Source organism: Channa argus, chromosome 4 (genome assembly GCF_033026475.1).
Source record: "Channa argus isolate prfri chromosome 4, Channa argus male v1.0, whole genome shotgun sequence".
Taxonomy (NCBI): domain Eukaryota; kingdom Metazoa; phylum Chordata; class Actinopteri; order Anabantiformes; family Channidae; genus Channa; species Channa argus.
The window spans coordinates 16242394-16269657 of record NC_090200.1 but is presented as its reverse complement, the minus strand read 5'-3'; the positions used below and the strand labels follow the sequence as shown (position 1 = coordinate 16269657).

Sequence of the window (27264 nt, the reverse complement as noted above, 5' to 3'; positions counted from 1 at the left end):
ATGGTGATGCATTTTTAAGATTAAAATTAGATAGTTTCTTGGATAAGAAAACCGCATAATATTCATTTGGAAAGAGGTGCAATCAGTCTACATACAAAGATGTAGACAGACAAATAAATGCCACAAACAGGCCTATACATGCACACACCGATTTAAATGTATCAGATAGCACAGCGTCGCTTCAACTCCAGCCTTATCCAAAGAAGCAGGGCTGTTTCTAAATGTTCGAATGTATTTCAGCACTGTCTCTTTAACTCAGGGCTCCACCACAGCAGCGTGCTTTGGGATTCATGCATAAACATGAGCTGGCCTTTCAGCTCTCTCCTCACATAACCAATCTAAATCTAAATGAGCCCCCACTACAGATACACCAGCAGGCAATGACATTACACCCCCGCCCCCCAACTGCAGCCCAACCCCCTACTCTACCCCACTACCCCCAGCGACACATATATACACCAGCAGGCAATAATTTCACGCCATCCTTCAATGCCCCCCCCCTTTCACGCACCCACACTCGTACCCCTTTTTGCCGCAACCCCACCAGCTGCACAGTACTCATTTGATTAAGAGGGGGAGGACAGGGAGAAGGAGAAATGGTGGGGGATCACTTTATCAGGATGACTTTCTTAGATGGTTATCATCGGCTACACAGCTATCTCAAGCCCTCTTCTGTGGTTACTTTACTATTGTTCTCCCCACATATCGGTTTGTCTTATCCCTGCAACCCCAATAGGACTGTTTCCTGTTTGTATTTCTGTATAGTGGTTAAATGAATGGCTTTCTGCTACAGAACAAGGAGCTGATACCTAATACTAGAGACCCTGAATGCACAACACATTCCTATGTTTAAATAACTTTTTTTCTCTAGCAAGTTATTTCATTAGCCACTGAAGTTTAACACAAAATGAACAAAATAATAAAAATCTGCTCTATCAAACTATGCTGTGGTTTTTTGAAATGTTCAATATGAAAATGTGCATATACTAAATGTGCTGTAGTGTGCAATTTTCCTCTCCTCTGTCCCAGAGTCGTAAAACACATTATCATCATCAGCAGCAGCAGGAGCAGCAGTGTAATTCATCCAAGGTTGTTAATATTCATCATATCATTTAGTCACAAAGGAAACTCATCTGGCTGAATGTCACAGATGTAATTAATGAAGTGACCCCAGAGGTCATGGCTGCATTCACCAAACGCCATCCACACACTGCTGTATTACACACACACACACACAGTTGCACATCAAAAGCCCCACACCCAGACGCACACCACCACCAAACACCCAACCTGGAATATGAAAAACAAAACAGGCAGACACCTTTACATACCACAGCATTCACAAAATGGCTTCTCTCAGTTGGACCAAAGGGATGAGACCAGAGCATGCACCAAAGCAGACTTTATTTAGCTCAGTGGAGTAGAGGGAGGGAAAGAAAGAGAAACACATATCAGTAGGGGAAAACAGGGAGGGAGAGTATAGAGACACGCCAACCCACTGGAGCAGGACATAAGGACAGGTGCACATCACAGGTATCTTTTTGGTCATCACTATGGCAACAACATATCCAGGGAAAAAAATTAACAGAATACTTTTACCTACAGTAAGGATAACAGAGTCCCTTCACCATAGAGGACCCCACTATGTACATCTTACAGTCACTAAGATCAAGAGAATACGAGAGAAATTAAATTTAAAATAATCTGTATACAAACAACTGCCTTTGTGGTATTTGGAATGCACATTTCTGTACAGAAGAAAGCTCATTGGTATTGTCGTAAACATTGGTTAGTTTAGGAACAAAACATGAGAGTAAAGTCAGTCCGTATCCTTTGGAAAGTTGGCTGTGATGTCAGTCTGAGCTCAGCAAAGCTGTATTATCTGGACAAATGGACTTAAACACATTGCAACACAGAAAGACTGACACAATACCAGCTGAAGGTTTGGGGCTGAACTCCTTCAAATAGCTATGCAGTATCTCCATAAGTATTGAGAAACTAATGCCCCAAATATGTTATATGAAACTGGAAGCTTGAAAAAATATTTCTGGTATTATGAAAGCAATGTCTTATCTTCTGAGTAGGGGAAATTTATTGGATACTGAAAAACAAACTTGATGGAATTGAGCCCCATATATCCATTTGTTTTCAACAGAACAACAAATGAGCAGTTTATCAACAGCATCACAGGTATCATTACAGTTTGTAGTCATTAAAGCCTAGTGGTAAAGCGATCAGAGCATGCATCTTTCTACAGTATTATTAGAAACTACAGTACATTAGCAGCAAACTGGACATCCTTAAGGGCTGAAGTTTAACACTATGATAAAAAAAGAAAGAAAGAAAGAAACCGCAACATCTCTCAAGAGAAGTAAAACTCTTTAACCGATATATTACAGACTGCCATGGCTCTAGTTTGGGGTTTTGGTTACAGTCTCCAGTGTGCTTATGAGAGGCAGAAAACAGTAGCTTAGATATAGGGACTCCTTCCTTCTTTAAAAACAGCAATACATCATCAAGTAAACAGTAGCGCTTATTTTTGTAGGTCATATGGTTAAAGTATTATCACGTCTTTGGATTTTTGTCTTAAAGCATTAATTATTGTTTAGCTATTATTGTTATATTATCATTATTACAGTTAGAATAAGGACTGGTTTGAAATGAACAGAGAAAGAAAGGTAGAGAGGAATGTAGGTAGGGAGGGAGAAATAAATTAAATGTACAAAAATAACATCAATAACATCCAAAGTTTTTCTCAGCTTTGCGCAGTAGCTCCTTTTCTGTGGAATATGGAAAAGGGAGCCATCTCAAACATCCAATTAAGTCTTGAGTCAACCATACAAAAGCTAAATACTGTACATTTACCCCTCACACCAATAAACACTTTAGTGTCAATAAGGTTTTTGTAACAATCTATTACTCAGAGGTGAGAAGCTCAGATCTACAGAGAATACAGAGATGTTTTTGTAGGAATCTGTTAAGTTAGTCCAAGGTTAAACCATGCCTACTCTGTTTTAAAAACAGAAAACTGCTTTATTAAGATCACGTCTGAAGCAGAGCCATGTTGAGCTGCTGACCTGAGCACAGAAAGCTTTACATTTATCACATAACATTGGTATATTCAAATAGAATGGAAAGGCAATAAGTAACCTTGCCTGAACATATCAAAGCTGTCATAATCTTTTCATAACCATGACACTATTATAATCGAAGCAACACAGTTTATCTCAATTCATTAGATTTATATTAGGAAACTATTACTAAACACCCACAATGTAAATTTAAGTTTGGTTAAAGTTTTCATATACAGTATAATGGTTGAGTGCTATAAAAAAATAGTTTGACCCCTCTTAGGACAAACTGGCCTTTACGTTCTGTGCTATTTGGACTGTCATCCCCTAAAAGAACATAGAAGGTGTACATGTACAACAGAAGACTCATCATTGGCTTGTGCAGGGTGAAACTGCATTCTAGCACCGTATCAGTCTATTGGTTCTCGGTTTACCTATGCCAGCTGCAGATATCACCCCTTTCACCACATAGACGTCAGCTCTGCAGTTTGTTATTGAGAACAAACATGTTGAAATTAAATCCACAGACATGTAAAATTTTGGTTATGAGCTTTGGAATCTGAGTCAGTCTTTACAAAAGCTCTATGCAAATACCTCCATCTATTTCAAGGATATTATTCCATTTTTTCCTCTTCTTTTCCACTGTTAACCTTTTTTTTTTTTTCAAGTTTATCTTTTGGAACTCTTTATTTACACTAAAATCTCTTTGACAAATTCTTTTCCAGTCTCATACAGACTGGCACTACATGCTACACAGCTAGTGAACTAGCATTGGTGGAGGGCCCACTGTGAGTCTGTCATGCAGACTGAGAGGTAGACTGCAGGTCTAGCTGGGCAGTGAGGTCACATACTTGGAGAATGCTCTTTGGCCTCTGTGGCATCTTGTTGGTTTTTATCAAGGTGGTGTTTGGTTGTAGTAAGGTGTCAGACGGAGTAGGGAGAGGAGCGTTTTTTAACAAGGACAGACCATAGAAGAGTTTAAAAAACAATATGAAAAGAGAAAAGCTGTCGTAAAGATGACATGGTTTGGGCTCTCTCCTACTTTCAGTTGAGAGCTTCTCTTTGGGCCGCTGTGGCTCTGCATCTTTGGGGTGTCAGGTTACGGGTTTGGCAGCAAAGTGGACAGGATATACGTTTACGTTGACAGCAAGTGCAGGAGGGGATTTGGTGAGAACATAGTACAAAAAAAGCAAAGGGATCATAGTCTGCCTCTCTAGGCTCTGTCTCTCTCTCCTGCCCTGGTGGACAGCTCAGCCTGCTCCCTCTCTGCAGAATCAGAGCTCAGGCTCCTGGCCCTCTTCTCCTTGGCTCTGGCATTCTGGAACCACACCTGTAAAAAGAGTTATATTAATAATTAGCTTTAGTACTTACCCTTAAAATACTTATTCTGTTTTGATTGGTTTTACTCTTTAAAAAAATGAAAAATCAAACATATTTTTATTTCTTCAACATTTAAAATATTTACCTGGACCACACGATGAGGCAGTCCCAATTCTTGGCCCAGTGCCTCACACTCATGGCGGTTGGGTGTACGATGGCTCCTATAGAAGTCTCTAAGCTGGAGTACTTGGAAATGGCTCATCTGTGTCCTTTGGCGCTGCTGCTGATGGTGGTGCTGCTGCAGAGTTGGTGTCTCACTCCAATCTGAGTTTCGGCCCCCAGATCCTTCATGACTAGGAGACTCTTGGTCAGCCATACTCGAACCCTCCTCACATGGGTATTCCTCATCATCTTCCTCATAGTCATCGTCCTCCTCTAGGTTGTTCAGATCAGTGGTTGAAGACAAAGTGGTCACAGATGGCCCAGATAAATCTTTGTTGCCAATGACAAAGCCAGAGTTTGGGAGAGGGTTGGATGAGTGAGATGGACCCGGTCTGTTAATGACAGATGAGACAACCTGCCCATGGCCTCCATTAGTCATGGACATGTTGTAGCCCGCTCTTTCAGCCTCTGCCCAGTGACGTGACCTCATATGGGCATCGAGGGCACTCTTTACCTTAAAAAGAGCCCTACAGAATGGGCAGCGTAAGTGGTTCAAACCCAAGCTGAAACTGGATCCTGGCCCCATTGACCGGAACTGTCCTTTTCTCTCTCTCGCTCGTGTGTTCTGAAACCAGACCTGTAAAGAAAGACGAGTATTTCTTTAACAATTGAAATACACAACAACAGTAAGTCATCAAATATACATATATATTCCAACATCCATAAAGTACCTGAACTACACGTCTTGTGAGGCCCACATCTTGTGCAATGCTTTCCAGGACTCCTCTCGTGGGGTTAGAGTCCAAGCTGTAGCGCTGATACAACACTTCAAGCTGTTCTGGGGTGATTGTGGTTCTCTGACGCTTATCTCTTCTCTGCTCCTCCTCAACATCTCTACTTCCCTTTTGACCTTCAGAACTGGTCTCTGACAGAAGCTTTGTGTTCTGCTTCATTGGTGTCAGGGAAGTTTGAGAGAGGCTGGTGAGGGTGTTACTGGAGTGATCAGAGTGAGTGTTTTTAACTTGTATGCTGTTCAAGTGTGAAATCATAGGATGGGTGGCATTAGGGTGCATCTGGGACATAGTGCCTGTCAGCATTTGGCTAGCCATCAGCGTGTGGTTGGGGTGGAGCATCATGTAAGGCATGGTTCGGTCTGTGAAGCCAGAATGGAGGAGTTGAACCTGGGACTGAGCTGCCAGGAGGTGCCTGGTCTGATGCTCCTGCCACAGCTGGAATGATGGCAAAGACAAAGGACAGAGACTGCACTGGAATTGAGCTTGGGTTTGGAGTTGGTTTTGTAGCTGGGTTTTAATGTTTAAGCTAGAGTTGGCATTAGGAAGCAAAGGTTGGCTAGGTTCAGACTCTGGGGCACAAGGGAGGCTGGGTGATGAATTAGAAGCGTTTTCAAGAGCTGGATCAGCGGGAGGGCTGTGTGCATGCCCTTGGCTAGATTGTGAGACATATGAAATAGTGGGGACTGTTTGTGAGGAGGGGGAAGTATCAGACTCAGATCTTTCTTTAGTAATTTCTGTCTGCTGTTTGGACTCAGGAAGTGGAGGGGACCCTTTTTTTATGGCCTGCAAATTTTCTTTGTGCTGGTTGTCTGCACCTGAAATTCCATTTTGAGTTTGAACAGGAGCTGGGTTATTGTGGGATTGAAGAGAGACTGTTTTATCTTCATGTTTCCTAGTCAGAGATGTTGGTTCATCCTTGGCAGTCAGATGCTCCTTTTCTGTGCAGTGGGAGGTAGAATCAAGGATAGGCGAGTCAGGGTGGGTGTAGTACTCATATGCGAGATCCATGGAGTTTTCATTCTGAGAGTCACCTTGTCTTTCATCCCTACAGATGTTATCCTCAATATCATCATCGTCATCATCATCATCATCATCATCACCCTTATAGCGACCTTTTCTATGTCTCTGAATGTTGTCAAGCGGGTTCTTGCCCTCAAATCCATCATCTGTCCCTCTGTCTTGATTTTTGCGTGCCCTTTGCCTAGCATTTTGGAACCATACAACAATGACTCTGTTGGGGAGAGACAGCAGATCAGACAACCTGTCATATTCCTCCTCTCTGGGATACGGTGTGGCTTCAAAAACCTCCTGCAGGGTCTCTAACTGTTGCTCAGTGAAACGGGTTCGAGAAGAGCGCCTACCCCTGTGAATCTCTCCTTTTTGGAATTCTGTGGACTGTGGTTGTGAGGAGGTGTTGGCTGGAAGGCTTGGGGACAGTGAACATGGAGAAAGTGTCAGAGCCTGGTTCTGTGCCATTTCCTCTCTAGACTCCTCCAGGACTGTGGTTGGGGGGTTATTAAAATTGTAAGGAGAATCTTTGTCTCGCTGGCGCTCCTTAAATAAGGTGTTGCGGAACCAGTGTTTGATGACTTTATGAGGCAAACCAGCTAGAGCAGATATCTTGTTGATTTCTTCATCACTGGGGAGGCTGTTAATGTCAAAGTGTTTCCTAAGTACGGTCAGTTGCTCCTCAGAGATTCGTGTGCGGGTTCGCTTACCTTGCTGGTGTTCCAGTATTGTAGGGCTGACTTGAGGCTGCTGTCCTGTTTGGAGGGGGCTAGGTTGGGATGGTTGACCCAGCAGTGTAGGATTGAGCTGTGAAGGCTGACTTAGCAAAGCTGGACTAAGTGGTGGCTGTTGTCCCAGAAGTGCTGGATTCAGTTGAGACTGGTAGAGTTTTGCTAGCTCAGGGTTCACACTGGAGTCTAACCAAGGTTGGGGTTGGAGAGCCACAGACTGCATCACAACCGGAGGGAGGAGAGGTAGCTCCATGGGAAAAGGAATTGTGGGTAGGGGAAGCTTTGGTATAGGCAGTGGGGATATAGGAAGCTGGGGCAATGGCAAAGGGAGCATGGGTATTTTAGGTAAGGGAAGAGATATGGACTTAGCTGAGGATGTGGTTTGAGAAGTAGCTGTGGCAGAAGTGCTTGGGATTGGTGCCTCTTGTGGAAATTGAGGTTGCAATGAAGGTAGAGGAGAAGAAGGAGGAGGGGCAGTTGGTGTTATGGCTGTAGCAGTTGCACTTGTTTTGGGCTTTGCATCTGAAACTGTGAGTACAGGAGAAGGTGCAATGGTTTTAATTTGATGCTTAACTGGTTCTGGTTCGGAGGGTAAGGATGGGTTAGGGGTCGAGGCTGTTGTTTCAGGGCAAGCTGCTGAAATATCTCCAGATTTAGGCTGTGCGATGGGGTACATCTGGTCATATTGCAGCCTGTATTTTCTGGAAAACCTTTCCAGTGCAGCAGTAGGAAACAGAATCCTGTGAATGTACTCCTGGTGGCTTTTTAAAATTAATGCATCTGAAAAAAACTTGCCACAGTCTCTACACTTTTCTCCCTCTCCACAGCATATATTCTGTTTGTGTGGTGATTCCTCATCTTTGTTTTGTGTTTTCTCTTGTGGCAAGTAGTCTGTCTCAGCATTGCGTTCTACTTCTTTGTTATCTTCACTGAACACATCTCTCTCCTCTGAGCACACTTCAATCTTGTTAATAACAGGGCACTCTTGTTTATCTTGTATCATCTGGGTTGTTATCTGCTGCTGGTGTCTGTGTCTACTTTGTATGTACTGCAGTGCCAACTCATGGCCATAGCTCTGCAGCAGGGCTCGAAGAGGCTCCCCATTTGCAGCAGCATAGGGCACTCTGGGAGGTGGACACTGCAGTCCTAAAAGATTTAAAGAGGAATCTTTTTCCTCCTTTGGACTCGCATTTTTAAAGGCAGCAGGTATTTCTTCATCAATACTAGAACAGCTGTGATCTCTCTCTGTCCGGTTTATGGAAGATTCATTGCAGACTGCTTCAACCTTGGCTTCACACTGCACGTGACCCTTTGTTTGGCCAATTGTAGTACTGGAACTTTGTCTCTGGTTTTGATTCACTTGTGTTTGAGTTGGGGACTCATTCTTAGCCTCTACTGGAGCCTGAGGCTGTTCTTTAAGGAGAGTGTCTACAGACCCAAACTGACTAAGTTCTGGAATCTCAATAGTTAACTCTGGGTTAAGTTGCAAGTCTCCTGATAAGTAAAAAGGCAGCAGAAGTTGCTGCTGAAGGGAAAGCAAGTTTTCTGGTGTCAAGGAAAAGTGTTGTTTAAGGAGATTTTCTGGACTTAAGGGAATATGTTGTATCACTTGAGACTGGAGCAGAGCTGTATGTTGTAATTGAGCTTGGGCCTGAGCCTGGACTAACTGCTGCTGTTGCATTAGCATTAGCTGGTTTCTTGATGCTAGAAGCTCTGCCACTCGCTTTTTAGCCTGATGGCGTTCAGTTGGGTTAGAGAGGATCGGTTGAGCTTCAGACGCTAAGCCAGAACACAAATGTGAAGAGGTCAATGGGCTTACTACATCTGACTTCTTGGTGAAAGGCAAACTCTTGGACTTTTCTTCTCTGGTGTTAGCAGCTTGAGTAGCGGTTTTGGGCACTGACACTGGAACAGCTACACTAGATGCCGAGTTCTGCGAAGCTGGGTTTTGTGCAGCACGAGCTCGGGTCTGATGAAGAACAGATCGAAGATGTATGTCCAGTGTGGAGCTCTGACTGTAGCCTACTCCACACAATTGGCAGCGGAAAGGTCTAGAATCAGGGCCACGGGGACCCTCTGGGGCAGCAACACCTGTGCCAGAGTCCTGTAGTGCTCGCCTGGCCCGATGGAGATGTGACACAGAGTTATAATGGACTAAGAGAATGGTTTTCTGAGTAAAAGATTCAGAGCATATGGTACATTTATAGGGCCTGGAAGGGTCCAGAAAGCGATCAAATGTAGGATTAGAATTCTTTTTGACAAGAGAGTTGGAACTAGTTTCTGATATGATCTCCTCATGTGATCCTTTCTCTGTCTCAGTAAAATCCTCCTCTTTTTCTCTAATTTCACTGACCAAATCCTTCCCTTTAAATTTAGCTTCTTCTTCCTTATGTTCATCCTTTCCCTCCATACATAGTGCATCTTCCTCCATCTCTTCATCCTCTTCATCCTCTCCTGCTTCTTGACCAACTTGAGGTGATAAACCAAACTCTTGCTGAACTAAACTCTTATTGTTTTCCACACATTGCACAGTATGAGGCTGTAAGAGTGTATTCTGCCCCTGTGTGTTGTCCAGCTGTGAGTGTGTGTTCTGCATGTGTCTCTGCAGGGCCTCCTGACTGCGACATTGTCTGGAGCAGAGGGGGCATTCTGTCGCCGCCCTCATGGCATGGTACTGCCAGTGTAACTGGAGTTTCTCCTGTGTGGGGAACGCAAGGCTGCACCTGCTGCAACGAAACCTGTAACCATGGCGATCCGAAAGGGGAGGGGGATCGCTGGATGGGGAGGAGGGGGGGGTGGAAGGGGGCATCTGAGTTGGGGACTGAGGAGCCAGTCTGCCATTGGAAGAGTGAGTGTTGTTGTCTTCTATGGGTGGAGTGAGGAGAGCAGTGACATCTTTGGGTGTGGCTACATCTCCCTCACCATTCTCCACTAAATTGCCTGCAAAATGCACAAAGGTTGTGATTGTGAATTTAAATTAATTTCACAAAATCATTAGGCCAATAATACCAAAATGAATGACATGGTGTGGTATTTGTGCTTCTTTAATATTTACATTTTGCTCAGTTTTTATAATGCATTTTACACAAACCTTTATTTTTCTGTGAATCAACTGAGTTAATGGAATCACCAGTGTGGGACAAACTTGATTTGTTTTTCTTGGCGGTTTTATTTTTATGATGATCATCTGTGTACAAATCTTTCTGTGGTTCTGTCTCTAGCTCGGGCTGTGCTTGTTCCATAGATGGTGTGACCTGGAAGAAAGAAAATAAGATCAGTCTGTCAGTTGATTTTTTTTGTTACACTCAATGTCATATAACCAATTCTGTATAACAGAAATGTGAGATTAGCATATTTTCTTAATTCCACATTATGAATACAACATGTTTTATGGTAAAAGAGAAACCAAATATATAAGCATGGTATACCTTCATTCCGTGTCCCAATATCATAAAACATTAAAGGGTGTATCGTTAAATCTTGCACCTGCGAGCACAGCAGTATAGGCAGCTAGGCGCATCAATTTGGTAATAAGTGTGTATGGCTGAGACATGTGGGTCTGCCTTTCAGCTCCTATGACACCCTACTACGTGCCCCAAGGGTTTAATAAAACTTTACTCGGGTGAATAATACATTTATTTTAAATCCTTCTTCATATAGAAAACCTCCATCTCCAAAGCTTCGAGCAGTGAGAGCAAATACTATATCTATCTGAACAGCTAGCTACCCTAAGGAAAGGACAGACAGCTAAAGATGAGATTTACAAGAGTTTTCTGTGTGTAACAGCTTCATAAGAGAGAAAGAGAACACACACACACACACACACACACACACACACACACACACACACACAGAGAGCAGAGAAAACTGAAGGTCAGGCTTAATCTAGAGAGCATAATTGGAAAGCTAGGTACATAATGGCCATCATCACCTCAGTCTGAATTAATGAACCTCAATTACTATCAGAGAAAGTGAGGGGGGGGAAGGAGGGAGTATGATGGTGGTGGTAGTTTGGAGGGGGGGGGGGGGGGGGGGGGTCCAAGGGGTGTAGAATATGAAAAAGAGTAAGCAGGGAGAGGGAGGGAGGAAGCATGGGGCAATGAACAAAAAAAAATAACTGCTTTGGGGAGAGGGAGGGTTTACGCATAAGAAATTGAGAGAGAGCTAGGGAGAGACAGAGGGAGGGGCAAGAACAGAGATTGCAGAATAGGAATGATAGGAGTACCTGGGGGGGGGGCACGGCAAAGGGGAGAAAGGGTGAAAAGCAGTCAGTGAAGTGGAGGCGAAGAGAGCAAGAGACAAAGGCCACTTAGCATACGGGCCACGGAGATGGAGGATGGTGATGTGGATAGATGACCAGTCTTTGTTAGTTGGAGAGACACAGTAAAAAGCATGGGGCCCCTTTTTTAGCTTGACTGCACTTCTGGTAATAGAGGGCTACTTAAACATGCATTATAGAAAGACTAGCTTTTCCTTCACTCACTCAGTCAAACCCTCTCTCTTCCACTCTAAAAGTCGCGTATACACATACACACAGAATGCTCGGCTGCATCAAAGATGATAGCGGGGAGCTACTTAAACATGCATTAAAAAAGCGCTGCCTTTCTCTCTGGTGCCTTCTTAATGGAATTGTCTCCCTACATTTCACTCTCCCCCATCCCCCATTGCTTTGGCTTCTCAATTTCTTTTACTTCGGGATGAACGCAAATACAACAAGTACACACTTGCATACACTTACTGCACTGATGAGCTTGTCTACACAATCCTGGGCCACACTGTGCGTATGTGTGAGATGCTGTCGAAGCTGTATGTACACGAGTTTAACCTGGCACAAAGGGCACTGGACAGTCTAAAAGAGAAAACAAGAAAAAACTTTTTTTTGTAAGATGACAGCAAAAGAGCATAGGTGTGCACTGGTTTGTGTTGTTACGCAAGCAACTGCAATGTCCTTTATCCCAGAACTGCATTTTTTGTATCAGTGTTTCTGAATTACATACATATGGATATACTTAAGTCATTTAAATTTGTGTTAAGTGCTCACCTGCTGGTTGTCATTTTGCTGGTGTATTCTGGGGCGTTTGGTTGGGATGGTGCTTCCCATTTCCTCACATCCAGAAGATGGACGCTTAACTGAAGGCAATGACTCCCTCTTTTGTCTTTCATCCCCCTTATTTTCTTCTACAATTAAAAATTTTACAAAATAAATACACTGATATTTACTACTCATGCGGGATACTATTATGCTGCTTACTACTACAAATGCTTACTACTATAGTAAGTATTTGCGAATATATGAATACGTTGATTTGTTTTGATTATGGAAGCAGACATACCAGACTCTTCAAAAATCTGCTTTATCTCCAAGTTACATGTGTCTTTGGTTGCTTCCAAAGGACCAGTGGTGGTGTCACTGGATGCTTCTATGTTCTCACTGGTCTCTCCTAGGAAGCAATAGCACAAATAGTTTTACACATACATACTGCTTTTTAGAAAAACCTTTCACTCACTAACAGGATAATAGTAGTTTATCTTATTCTCTATACCAGTGTATTTGGATTACACTTTACTCTTCACACTTGCCTCCATAACACTATTGATCAAGTATTGATTCTCCATTAGATTCACTTCTTGGAGGTGGAGTAGACATAATATGGACTTACAGCACATTGGTTCATCTCAATAAGTCTTAATCCACAGAGAGACAAACCACAGCAAAGACTTAATTTACAACTGAAGTTGAACTACTCATTTAGATGTCCACACAATTCAGACAATGTTTCAGACAATGTAGAGGTTTTACATTGGAGAGGACACCAGTCACAGACCTCTGACTGGTCTCCATCTCCATCCCTGTGCAGTGGATTTGTATTGGTTCATTGATTAGCAGGCGCTAGTTAGCTGTTGTCAGTGGTGATTGTGGATATAAATATAAAGGATGTGAATCGTCTAATCAATTTACTTGACCATTATAACAGCGATGACCGAGTCTTTTCAGCTTTTCCCGTCTGCTCTCTGATTTTAAGTACCACATGCTACAAATACACCAACGTAGATCATCTTCTCACCTGTGAAACTGTCCGGGCATTTCCTGATGGTAAATATGGCAGCCAGTTCCTCTCCCCTCAGTGGCTGCAGCTGTAGTAGCTGTTCCCTCTGCTGATGTGTTGGAGTTTGACTGTGTTTCAGTACTTGGATTTTAGCAGAGGAGGAGTGGTTGCATAAGAGACAGTGGAATAGCCACGAACCTCCATCAACATCACTATCATACTGCTGCAGGAACTAAAGACATGGGATAAAAAGGAGGATAGCAAAAATAATTATGATTGGGCAACATTTTAGAAACTGATATGATTATCATGCATTGATAAATCTGTTTTTGCATTTGTTTTGTTTTTTAACAGGTATTACTTTTGAGAATTTACTGACTCTGTAAACACGAACGCTGGATTCATGGTATGAACTGAGCGAATGTCCTCTTAGCTTCTCCAAACTGCTAGTCACGTAGTCACACAGGTTGCACTTCAACTGGATAGGGTTGCCCTTAGCAATAAGCGCAGCTCCTTCCTGGCCCCTGTCTCCACCTTCGTGGAGGTGAGCAGCAAGCTGGTACCTGGTGCGGTGTCGGTCAGTCTGGCAGTGCAAGGTGAAGTTTGCCCTCAGTGGGGTGGTGTACCCGCACAGTCTGCAGTGGCATCCACCAGCAACCAGCGAGCACCACTCAGACTGGGACAAGGAGCGAGGTGCATTGAGATGCTGCTCTACAAACTCTAAGCTGTCGGATGAAAAGCAGGAGCAGACAAGGCATTGGAAAACACCCTGGGAGAGGGGTCCAGTGGGGGACAAAGAGGGGGCTGGAGGGGGAGATGGGGAGGGTGAAGGTGATGGAGTCAGTGTAGACCCAAGGTTGACTGGCTGTTCTACAATTTGTTGACTGGTTAGTTGCATGTTCAAGGAAAGCTCAGCACCTAAAGGAGGAACAGTTTAGGAATTTTTCAGATTTTCAAATTTCAAATTTCACATTGACACCGATGTGAGAGTTGTGATTAATTACTCACCAGTGTTTTGTACGTGTTTAAACTGTGGGGCAAGGCTCCTGCAGTGAGACAGATAGTAACCTCTCTGGAGCCGAAGCATGTTGTGTGTGTGTTTCTCACTGGTGGTGTGTATGCGCAGGTTGCGGGCAATGCTGGTCTCATAGTCGCACACATCACACCGCCACCGCTTACCATGGGAGTGTGCCGGTGGTGTGAGCTTCGCTGGCTGATTAGCAGGTGTGGAAATAGAGAGTGGGAGCTTGTATGTCTGCTCATCCACTGTGTGACCGTTAGTGGAACTGCTGTTGTTGGTAATGTGAGAAGTGTGCATGAGACCATTTGAGTGACCCCCATTTTGAACGTTATTAAGGTGTTTATCCGACTGCATGTGAATGCTGAGGTTGCCTTTCGATGAGGTAGCATAGTCACACACCTCACAGCGGTAGGGCTTGTAGCCACAGGCGTAGGTTTCACCACGGGCTAAGCGAGGATGGGGCTTCCCCGAACTGCAATATCCACACACGCCGCGTGTTGCACCGCCACACACACACTTTCCCCCAGAGGCTCCACACACACACTGGCCTCCTGTCTCTGGATGTTTCTCTTTCATGTGGACTTGCAGTGTATGCTGAGACTTATAGTGCCAGTTACACTTCGGGCATTTCAGGGTCTTGCAGGAATTACGTGAGTGCATTATGGTCATGTGACTAGTCAGTGAATTTGGAGAGAGGTCTTGGTTGAGGTTTTCAAAGACATCTTTATGTTCTCCTTCTTTCTCTCTCTCCTCCTCTACTTCTGTGTCTAGCTGGCTGTCATTTGGTTCTGGAGCTTTGGCACCATCTCCACTGGAAATGGAAGAGTGAGAAACCCCTGCCGGCCCATCAACCTCAGCAGGTTTACTGGCAGGCTCCGTACCTGCCAGTGGAAAAGCCAAAGTAGACTGCTGGGATTTAAAGCTCTGAGGTAACCCAGAAATCCAGCCCTGATCTGCCTCAATGTCTTTTTCCTCTGTCTTGCTCAGCAGGGCAGAAGAGGAGGATGGACAACTGAAGTGCTTTGGAGAGGTGGAAAGACAGGGGGAGGGCTTTGGAGAGGCGGAAGAAGTGTGGGAGGGCTTTGGAGAGGCGGCTGTTTTGCTGTCGAGTGTGCCACTGGACTTTGCAGTGCTGGAAGAAGAGCTGTGCTGGCTCTGTTGAGGTAATAAAGAACATTTGGATTTGGTTTGGCTTTGGTTTGAGATGGCCTCCTCCTCTTCCTTCTCCTCCTCTCCAACTCTGCTGCTAAGGACCGCTGAGACGGCCCCTGCAACTGATGCCGCCCCCACACCTATGTGTATTTCCCCATTTTCCTTCCTCTGCCCTGACAAACATCCCTCCCCAAAGTCTTTCTTCATCCCCTGCTTTTGACACACTCCATTTTCCTGTGAATGTTGGGCTCCTACTTTCCGCTCACCTCCCTCGATCTGGTCTTCAGCCTGGGTTCTCTCTGCACTCTCCTCCTCCTGCTGATGCAGGGTCAGGGACTCATTGACAGGGGCCATGGCTGAGGTATGAGAGGATGACCCCTGCTCAGGAATGACCACCAGGGTCAGGAGAGGAAGAGATAAAGCCTGGGGACTAAGGTCAACATCTCTCTCCTCTCCTCCCCCTCCATCCCCTCCTCCTCCGTCACTGCTGTCCATACCAGAGGCTACAGCTGCCACGCATTAGTACCCCACCTGTGTGGTTCAGATACAGAGATCGAAAGGAAGAGAGCAGGACAGACAGAAACAGAAGTAAAGGGAAAGCAGAAAAGGGAAGAAAATTAAATACACAAATAATGTAAATAATATTACATAACAATGGAGGCCATTGATTAGAGTCCCTGGACAGCATCTGTTCAATACAGCCTTCACAGTGTGCAATACATAGGCTGGTTACTCAAGGGTTAGTGTTAGCCCTTAATGGGAAAATCAATAGCATGAGCGCTAAACTAGGTAGAGGAATGCGGGTAAAGGCAACGCAGGAGGTCTATAATATTCCTCAGGGGATAGGATTAAATAAAGAACTGAATGCTTCTGAGCTAAAGGGCTTCCACTAAATTACCACACTTAGATAAAAGTGGATAAAAGAACAGTTTTTTTAAGCCAGCGTAGCTCAGTCAGCCTCTACATCTTTTGTGCACTTTAGTACAGAGATATTACATGAGTCAACAGAATCTCTGTTGAGCACAAACCATTTTATAATACACAGCACAAACACAGGAGTTTACAATATACACAAACACCTGTATAGTGTATTTTATGTGGAAACAATAGATACTGTGTAAAGCTGATCCTGTTTTTTTTTTTTCAATTTTTTTGAGATGACAAATTAATTTCAATTAAAATCTGTTATTATTATTTTTTTTAATTGTTTGTGATGTTACAGGGCAATGTATTAGAATTTGCCCAATCCAATGTGTATAATATTGTGCCCATCTCCTGTAAGTTATAGCTAAATAAACATGATTTACATTACATTTATACTGAATGCTATTTTGTAAGAAAACAAAAGTTTATATTTATGTATTTTATGTTAATTAAAAAAATATTTTAAAGCAAAATTTTTTAGAATTATGCATATTTTAGTGGTTTTAATAAAACTAACAAAGGGCAGTGACCTCTTATCATTTAAAAATCATTTTAAACATCTAAATATGTAAATATTAAAATAATAAAAAATTAAGCAATGAGATTTTACAAAGATAATATATAACAAGAACAATCACGTATCACCACCGCAACTCCTTAAAAAAATTAATTGAGTCTGTTCTCTTTTCTCACTGACAGTCAGATGAGATGGATAAATCTCACTTACTCTGTGTGTGTGTGTGTGTGTGTGTCCAACGCTCATTACTGACCTTTTTTTAAAATCAAGGATAGGCCTTAATGTACCCTTTCACCTTCTCCCTTAACTGGCCAACCCCCTACTTCTTCAGCACCATCTCTCTCCTCTCTTCTCTTCTCTTCTTCTGTAGCCACCCCCCTCTCCACCTTTCTGCAGCTTAAAAATATATGGCTCATAGCTGCACTATGATAGTGCTTTAATGCACTGTGTTCATGTCACAGGCCACAGACCCTTACCCACTGCAGCTGTCCACGGTCCTGCCTGAGAGTGCTGAGGGGCAGAGCCAGTCTGCCAGCAGCTGAGAACACTCTCTAATCTGATAAAGATTTTCATTTACACTGCAATCAATAACCTGGGTCTATCGACAATGTAACTATTTATACAAGCATTTCTGGCTCTCTATCGATCACAAGTGCGGGAAACCATCATTTAACAATGTGTGTGTGTGTGTACATCCTGTTGTGCACTGCAAACTGATTCTGATAATGTCAATTAAGCACACACAGCATATGGAATTGTTAGAACTATTTGAAAATAGTAATGCACAAGACATCAGTGTTATTAGATATGGACAATAAAGATTTTGCAACATAATTTGGGTCAGAGTTATCCAAATTTGCAGTCTTTTTTTTTTTGCTGAATGCCCACCTTTCTCTGCTTGTGTATGTGTGTGTGTGTGTGTGCGTGTGTGTGTGCGTGTGTGTTAGGAAGCGAGAAAGGATAGACATGGGTGTGAAAGGGAGCGAGAAAGACACAGAAAAGAGTTATGTGACTGCACTTTAGGACAATGCATTTTTTTTCATTGTGCCTCCTGGACAAATACAGCTGGACACGGACATACTCTTTTTATTTACAACTGGTTTGCGTGAGGACCTAGTGGACTGCAGCCTACTCCAGTCACAAGGTAACAGCACTAAAACTGGATTTAGCAACACACCAGGGCTGTTTGAGAATACCGGATGGGCAGCGACGTGAATAGTTCACTCCCTGTCTCTGTGTTGTCAAGCCGCTGACCAGCATAGAGCCAGGAGACCATTTCAGCCTTTGTTTACAGTGGACCGCACCGTACCACACTCCGATTCAGCGAAACTTAGAGCGATCGCTCCCAGTATCAGTAGTAACAGGTGACTCAAGCTACAAACAAACCAACAAAAGCTTTATTTGTGCGAACTACAGCCTGTACTGACCAAACACCGCTGAGACGCCTGCTTCCAGAGACCTTTCATATGGTAAACAAATGGAACACTTACATTTCTGCAGCGGCTCTGGTACAAAGCTCCGTACGCTGAATGTGTAGTAGTCCAGGAAACAATCGTATAGAGAGCCCACTCATTCCTTTTGGATGATCCTCTGCGTTTATACGGAGCCAGGAGGAAAAAATGCGAAGAGGGAGCAGCGGAGTCCAGGTTGTTACCAAACAACAGTGTAATTAAAGCTACATTTAGGCTGTAGTAAACAGAAGATGGGGGACGGAGGGGTTTGTGCGAGCTCCAGAGGTAGAATGAGTTCTGATCACTGTGGGGGGAAAAACACTTGGCTCTTTATTCCTGCTAATTAGTTTCCTTCAAAAAATGGCTGAGATTATGCCCACTGCGCATGTGCGTAATTGCGCAGACACCGCTAATTAGCCCGTTTGGATCAATAGGATTCCGCGAGAGAAAGAGAGGCAGGGAGGAGGGAGGGGAGGGACGTCGGGGACGCACCAGAGGAGAGAGGTAGAGGATTATATTAAAAAGTAAACAAAATGCAGCTTAAACGTTGGATTTTGTTAAATTTATATATAGGGTTATACAGTTTAAAACGGAAAATTCAATTTTGACGTCAATGCCAAATCTCCGATTTGTTAAAAACAGGGAAAACAATATAGCAATAAATAAATAAGTAAAATAAAAAATATGCTTATAACAAAATACACATCATAGTTTATTTCAAAAATAAAGTCAACATTGACAAAAACAATGTGTGCCATTGGGCGTTTTAGTGATTCTGTTGCTAGAAAACAATGCGAAACCATCTTCGTGGCTCGCTGTGGAGAACAAGCACATCAAGGCCCTGGAGGATTATTTATTATATAGGATTATATATATTTTTTTCATATCTGTGTCATATTGGTAATTTGCTCGCGATAAAGCACGAGTTAGACGCTGAAATGTAGGCAGACTTCGCCTAAATGTCTTAATGTTTCATGAAGTCACAGCTTATTGCTTTGGAAAAGTTGTAGTCTGCCAGATTTGGACAAAAAAATATTAACGTGCAACAAAGAGACCCACAATGAATGCCTAAAATCCTCAAAAAGGGGGTCATTCCTCGTATAAAGGAGCTTGAATATAAGATGAAATATACCAGTTTTGATAAGGACTGCAGGTCTGGCTTTCGAGTATTGGTTTACATTTTCATAGCTTGCAAAAAAAAAAAAAAAACATTTAAGCACAAATTGACGAGTCCATTCCTATGTTTGTCATAAAAAAGGACCTTTAGTGTTTTTTCTGCTCCGGTCATCCTATCCTCGCCCCTCGGCTCTATTGTTATGATAATACTATTGTGAATTTCACGCTGGATGTGCAATCTGTCGACCGTCCATATTCTAGAAGGTGAAAACTGCATTAATTTGTAAGATCAAATACCAGTTTTTGCTTTCTTGATTACTCTTTGATTGTCAAAGCTGACTTCCTCTTATTTACATTTTATCATTAATACCAGTTTTAGAAATATATGAGAGGCTATCGATTTCCAGCAAGAGGTGCAAATGGGTAAATATGACAGTCTACTGTAGTATTTCTGCAGGAGATTAAACATCTATAACATGAACTGCAAGCATGTTATTATCAAACCACTGTAGTGTGAAACAACCGCAGGACAGACCGAAATAATAACTACATGAATATTAATGATATTTCGTTATATTGGAGTGCGCTGACATTTTGATTTACGTGTGTCCTGGTTTAGTTTGGTTTTAATATTTTTGCAATTTTGCAACTAGAAATATGTGAAATGATGATGCATTGGCCAATTAATTAAGTGCCAAATGATTTGGCCTATGTTTGTAGTACATCCCATAATTATTTTACAATTTGAAAACGTTTGAGGTTATCGCCTGTCTGGCACATGCCACCAAAGCAAAGACTGCAGGTTATCACAAACACAAATCAGGAACCGTTCTGTTGTCTTTATGGTGTTGTTACAGTTGCAGTTAAGTACAGTGACAATTTTTTGTTATTCACTACTACTGTAGCTGTTGTTGTTGTGTGTGTGTTTGCGTGTGTGTGACAGAAACAGCAATGTATTTGCTAGGTGCACCTTTGCATTTATAGGTTTAAATAAAATGTAAAATATTAAAAAGTAAATTGAAGCTAAATGAGTGGGCATCTGAGATTTTAAAATATAGAATATTTATAACATATTTATATTATGTAAACATTTATAAAACACGACATGCTTACTTATTTTAAACATAAAAAGCCTAAAAGAATATTCTGTAATCAGAGGTGATGGGGTGTGTGTATATATGTGTGTGTATAGATGTTATCATTTTGATTTGACTTTAAACCAGTTATGTATCCTCTTTAAAATTCAACCAAAAACAGATGAGAAAAAAATATTTGGAAAGAATCCCTCATACTAGTTGTATCACTCTTTATTGGTGTAATTTTATATTTGAATCTTAATTGTATTGCATTTTAACTGACTCTAAACAACAAAAATGAAGGTGAACACAAACATTTGTAACCACGTTTGTTTGCAAAAAATGTAACATGTTATTGGTCCACAATATCATACACAGAAATCCACGGTACTCTGAAAAATAATTCTTGCTTAAATCCTTACTTTGTTTGTTTGGTTAAAGGTACACTTTAGTTAAAGTTAACGTTAGCACAGATGTGAAAGAAAATGCTCTCCCTGTCTGGCATCATGGATTCTCTACCGTAGTGATAAATATAGAATTGATATATTTGACCAATATTAAAGCTCCCATGTGACGAGAAATGTATTATTCACACACACACACACACACACACACACTTGCATACAACATTTAAACACACACAACATGTACTGTAATACACATCATGCTCTTCATGCCCTCAGGTGTATGCCAGAGGTTGTTGTTTTCACTGTAATATATAGTTAGCAAATCCAGCAATTTACCCTGTCAGTGCTAATGGGGCAATTAACCACTGTGATACCCCCCAGGCTGACAGAGAGCCAAAAGCTCCCCAACTCTAAACTTGTCTTTATGACATTTATATGACAAAATGTGGGGGAAGCTGGGGACCCATCTGACACCTTGGAGGGTCCTTAATGTCACCCCCTTGCCCCCGCCCCTGTCTGCCCTGGGGTTTGGCACTAAGCAGGAAGTGTAATACATCATGTACAGGAGAGGCTCAGGCCTCCTGCAAGAGAGGAAAAACTTTGCACTGCTTCCAAAAATTCAGTGGGGCAATGCAGATTTACACACATTTTCCACTTCTGCATGATTACAATTGTAAATGTGTTTCATTCACACACAGACACTCTCTGAGCCACTTCTTGCATCATTTCAGCCTTTTTGGTGTCTTTAAGTCCCTCTATCTTTGTCTCTTCTCACATTCCCCCCCATCATTCTTACACCCCCAAGGAGGCAATAACCTCCATAGCAAGTGCTTCCCCTTGAGCCGTTGTCATAGTAACTTGTGGGCTGGTCGACATGACAACACCACGATGGTCCAGAGATAGATTATAGGCCAGAAATGGGGAGGGAGAAGGCATGGGGGATTTGCACCTTCTTTAATTTGGTTTGCCTGATTCTGATGCATAATGTTTTCCCTCTCTCTCTCTCTAAGGGCGAGGTGCAGTCAGCATCAACCTGCTTTACATTTATACAGGTACTTACAGCCTGCAAACACTCTCAGACTCATAGCAACTCCATTACACGGTTACCTGCTTTGCTCCACGGCACCTGGATGGACATTGTTGAGGGAGTAACAATGTTTTGTTTACCGTGTCCTTGTCCTATTATAAAATATTTTCTTAAATAATATTAATAAAATTCAACTAAATTTTGCACTATATCCTGTATGTCTACAACAGACCAGAAAACTTTTTCATTTTCTTCTAATGCACATATGCACATACGCTTAGTCCAAAGCATCTGGTTGTTATGAACCTTTGACATTTGGCACTGAATTGAGAGTCTGCTATTTACTGTTACCTCTGAATTCATTCGGAGGAAAGGAGCAGGTGTTTCAAAGCCCTGAAAAAAAGATGTATTAAACCCATGTCCACTTCCTGAATCTGCGTAGAGTTACTGTAAATGTCTCAGCAGAAATGTATTGATTTTGTCATACCACAACTTAAACAGGTTCAATATTACTGCAATTAACTCCATCAGTCTATTAAACCAGCTGTACCCAGATGTAGGCTCATGTTTACTTCTCAAACAAAATGCAACAATGGAAATTTGCCAGAAAGCACAGAGAATAACGTGTAATGTGGAGCAGGCACTAGCAACTTTATGCAGTAAGTTTGCACACACAAATTTTAATTTCATTTTTTATTACATCTTTCATTTATAATAATTATCCTATTTGTTATATTGGACCTGCAGGATAGTCCCTCAAACTGAGGAGAAATCAACCTCCCTAGATAAATCAACCTCCCTAGATAAATCCCAGCCAGCTCCAGGGGTGCTGAACCTCGGGCGACCCTGATTTTTGCATTTCCTGTATGGATAAATAAGTAAGACTGTTTCTGAACTATTAAATACATTTCACATAGAGCACAATGGTATATTTGTTTGATTTAGAATATGTTGTTTGCCAAAATTCTGCAATAACAAATTAAATATCTCCCAGATCCTCCTGGCTACATGTCAGACACCATTTTAATACTAGAGAGTTCCCCGTGCCTTAATTACACTCTTTGATAAATCATAAAAAATTTAGCTCATAACTGTTGCATGTGCTCATTATATGTATTCCTAATTCTTTTACATGTAGTTACTTTAATAATAAAAATACATTAGCAACGACTTACTGTACTGTACCGTGCTAAACTCACGGTAAAGCAAAACTCAAAGGTGCTCCCACATATGTTTATATCACAGAACTGCACGGTTTGGTTTTGTGCTTTTGTTTTCCTTAATGTTGACTTTGATATGATTTTCATGCTTCTCACTTGGCCCCCTGCTTGATTATTGTTTTGTTTTGAAGTTTTTGATGTGTGTTGTTCTTTTCATTTTATTACAACTGACTTGACAGATGAATTTTCCCTTGGGTATCAATAAAGTGTATCATCTTATTTCATCTCATCTCATCCCATCACCTTAGCTCTGGCCTCCTACAGGAGAACATTAATAACATTAATCTTAGATGTACATGAGTGTGGCTACAGGTAGCCAGTATTTGAATCCATTATTCATCCCATTCCCACTTCACATGAAGAGGCCCAACCTTAAGGGATTCCTGTAAAAACGAGCAACAGCTCCCCTCGATGGTTTGGACCTGTAATTGAAAGTAGCTGAACGCAAAAAAACAAAAACAACTAAATGCGCCTTCTCGGGCACCGTACATCGCGGAAGTAATCAAAAACTAACGTTTAAGTAGCAATTGTGGCGGTTATCATTGCTTAACTTTGTAAGACATCCCCATTTAATTTGTGTTATTTTTTTCCGTTCCAGGACATTAAACATGAATGATGAATGGGAAGAGGAGGTATGAAATACCAACGCAATTATGTTTATTTACGGTACCAACATTAGTTAACTGTAACTAAATCGTTAGCTAAACTTAGCTAACTTATCCAGGGGGTCCTGAATAAAAAAAAAAACAGGTTTAATTTCAGGATTTGTTAATGTACCTTTGTTGACTTAAACTAGTTATGTTTTCTTTTGGGGGGCTAAATTTGAATATGATGATCCCTGGCAATGTACGGTATTTGGTTTGCAATTTTCTATTATACATATGTCATTTTCTCTTTCATGCTACTATGTCTCATAAAAATTGTTGTGTATGCATTAAATGGCTACACTTCTGTACAGTAAAATGTCATATGTAAAGAAAAAACATGCATTTTCTTCTTCCTTGTGTTAAGGAGCAGCTTGTTGTGGTGGAGCTCGCTGGTGTAATTAACAACGACCTTGTGTCCAAGTGTCGGGGAACATGCAAGATACTGGTGAGTTGTGTTATGAAAAAAAACATAAGGAGCCCGACTTTTGTGTATGACATTGACATACTATACATGGTACCGACAGTCTTTCACTACAGCTTTACTCATTTTGTTTTTACATTTGTGTCGAAGGATATCGACAGTGAAAAACCCATGATGCAAATTGGACAGTATGTTTTTGCAGGGGAATATGAAGGTAAGAATAAAATCTTAAAAATAACCTGAATGACTTGTAGTAGTCTTCAGACGTCTGTCTGCTGTTTGAAGAAATTTGCCCTCTCATTCTTTTCCTCTGACGCACACATGTTATATTACCTCCAAAGACAAATTTTATAACTAGAAATAATGTCTGTAAATAATAGTTTTGGTTCCAGCAATGACAGATGGCTCAAAGTACACCTTTAGAAGTCTGTCCATTGTTTAATCTATGGCATTAATAATGTCTTTTAATATCCTTTTGCAAAGGAGGATATAGAAATGGACATCAATCTTTTAGAAGCTTTCTTAGGAGAAAGTACTAAGAGAAAAAAAAATCGCTATTTTATTGGCACTTAACAAGCCTCTATGGCCTCATATAATAGATTTAAACATTTATACATATTTTTACCAATTATTAAACAAAATCTGCACTTCCTTCTCAAAGATGCCTTGGGAACATGTGTGCTATTCGAGGAGGACCCACACAGAGGTATAGCCCTGCTCCATACTTTTTTATGTTTACTACTGTGTTTCAGCTAACCTGACTTGATCTTGATAAGCTTCTTTTGGCATATTTTTGCTGGAAAAGCAGCTAGTGGTTCAGAGCTCAAATACATGTGCCACACTGTGAAGAAACTGATGATGCAACGAATCTTCCTCACTGAGAAGAAAGACGGTGAAACCATCACAGGTCAGTTAGAACATCTAAACGATCTCTTGCTTGTGATTACAGTTATTACAACTTTTAAATAGCTGTGTTTTTGAGTAGTTTGAATGAACCTTTCTTTTTTATCTGCAACTTGACCAAAAAAAAAATCAACTTTTCTGTGCAACAATATTAAAAATCACAATTATGACCTAATGTTGTCAGGAAGTGGCGATGGTGCTGAACAGGACACCACCTGTCACTCCAGTGAATCAGAAAATGCCAACCAACGGGGAGAGGGAGAAGAAAAGATAGACAACACAAATGTTATTGACTCAGCAGTGGGTTGAAATATGGAGTCTTTACTATACTATGACCTCACTGTATGAGAGTAGAGACATCAGCATTTGTGAGGCTGTGGGGGTCCCTGTCTCTAATACACAGTATTCAGATTTGTTGAATCTAGAGTTTTCAGCAATGATAGAGAAGAATATCAGTATTACTGTGAGCTATGGACTGCGCTTTCCAAAAACCTAATGCATTCCTCAGTCTCAGTCAGTGAATGTAAAATTTGATGCATAACATGAACATTAAAAAGTGAATCAATTACACTTAAACAGGCTTTTATAGCTCTATTCATGTATCTGTTGCTTTTAAATCCACAAAGCAAATACAGATATAACAAGAAAAGGCAGAAGTAGAAGTGCAATACAGTTTAAGAAAATATATTGAGGTTTGGGACTGATGCTCAGATGGAAAATTACTTTCAGTGATGTTATTATGAGTTGTTGGTAGCTTTAGATAGACCAAATCATTATGTGATAGATTTTTATATATGTTTTAAGTTATAGAAGGTGCTCATTAAAGTATCCAGCATTTATACATTTAATCAAGTAAGTGTAATTAAAACCCAATCTGTTTTAAAACCTATATTCAATTTACTTTTAAATTTATTTTCTATGGCTTTAGTTTAGGTGTAAATGTACATTAATGCTTTTAACCTACCCTTTGACTTCCCTGTATTAAAATAGTTGTCTGCTTCTAGCTGAAAAATTTCTCCTGATGATTCAAGATTCAACAGCTTTATTGATCCCATAGGGAAATTGTTTTGCATTCCTGTCACTGCTGCTTTCCACGTGAAAAGTGGAAAAGAAAGGAAAAAACTTGTACCAAATCAAGACAATAAACAAATACAAACTACTGATCAATAAGTAAGAAATAAACCCAGCTAGAGGAGTAAAAATAAATGAAATAAAAATAATAAATCAAATAAAAACACTATAAATTATCCATTTGGGGATGAGTTGAACAGAGGGATGAGTTGAACAGTTTAATGGCCATTAGGAGAAAGGGTCTCCTGTGGCGTTATGTGGAGCACTTCACTGTAATCAGTCTCTGGCTGAAAGTGCTCCTCTGTGCAGCCACCACCCAGTGGAGTGGGTGGGAGTGGTTGTCCAGGATTTGGACAACATTCACTCATGACATCATCCAGATGACTTTTTCATCATTAGGAGTTTAGATTACATCATCTGGAGCAGCTCTGAAAATGCATGTTGATAATACATGCATTTACAAACTTCATAGTGTGAGCAACGAGAGAACATATTCTGAACTGAAGGTTCCTCAAAATTATGTCATCTGGAATTGTGTTTCAGAAGTCAGTGGGTTTTATGGCATTCAGTTACATGTACCACCCAAACTAGAACCAAAAATAGCAAGTTCACTATCAGTGAAGGTGTCCTTTAATAAATTGGCATTACCAGTAAAACTATGGTTATGTTATACTTATTTGTCTGTGTTTGTACTTAATTTTAGTTTTTGTGGAATTTCTTCTTCTTTTCCTTTCGGCTGTTCCCTTTCAGGGGTCGCCACAGCGAATCATGTGCCTCCATCTCCATCATTTTTGTTGAATTTCTGACACACTGTATTTTTAATGTATTGGCAAAGCACAGGTATTTCATGTTATTGAAGCCTATAAAATAATTAAATGCATTGTGTTTTTCATTTTATTACAAAGTGTACTGGTTTAATGCTGTTAATAGTGATGTTAGTTTGGGCTGTTTTGAGTGCGGCTTAGTAGGTATAGAGGCCGCCCACCAAGCCCAGGGTTGGCGGATCCAGAATTGTTTCTAACTGTCCATATAGCCAGAAGGTTTTTCTAGCTAACGTTAGAAACGGAAACAGAAGCTGGTTTCATTGTGCTGTCATTAGTGTGTACGTGAGAAACAACTGTCGAAGCACTTTGGCTACCAACAAGGAAGAAAATTGCTCTGTACGAGAAGTGATTGTA

At 41.4% G+C, this 27264-nt stretch overlaps 2 protein-coding genes across 10 annotated transcripts; one reads left to right on the top strand and one right to left on the bottom strand.

Moving 5' to 3' along the window:
- Positions 1-3012: 3012 nt before the first annotated feature.
- LOC137125780 (zinc finger homeobox protein 3-like) lies at positions 3013-18377 on the bottom strand. The gene is made up of 11 exons (XM_067501771.1): positions 18238-18377; positions 14142-15837; positions 13513-14051; positions 13152-13365; positions 12420-12527; positions 12128-12264; positions 11825-11935; positions 10178-10340; positions 5285-10026; positions 4537-5190; positions 3013-4401 (listed from the first exon to the last, which is right to left on the bottom strand). Exons 2-11 carry the CDS (start codon positions 15799-15801, stop codon positions 4285-4287), a joined length of 8445 nt encoding a protein of 2814 aa, XP_067357872.1. The 5' UTR covers positions 15802-15837; positions 18238-18377; the 3' UTR covers positions 3013-4284.
- gtf3c6 (general transcription factor IIIC, polypeptide 6, alpha) lies at positions 17691-26966 on the top strand. 9 transcript variants are annotated; one of them, XM_067501791.1, is made up of 8 exons: positions 17692-17891; positions 21808-21849; positions 23643-23676; positions 24062-24136; positions 24263-24326; positions 24774-24818; positions 24918-25019; positions 25200-26966. In XM_067501791.1, exons 3-8 carry the CDS (start codon positions 23653-23655, stop codon positions 25322-25324), a joined length of 435 nt encoding a protein of 144 aa, XP_067357892.1. In that variant the 5' UTR covers positions 17692-17891; positions 21808-21849; positions 23643-23652; the 3' UTR covers positions 25325-26966. The 9 variants fall into 9 exon arrangements, with proteins under 9 accessions (XP_067357887.1, XP_067357892.1, XP_067357893.1 ...); XM_067501792.1 differs by having other exon boundaries at positions 17692-18216; XM_067501789.1 differs by having other exon boundaries at positions 17694-17891; positions 24056-24136.
- The last annotated feature ends 298 nt before the right edge of the window (positions 26967-27264 follow it).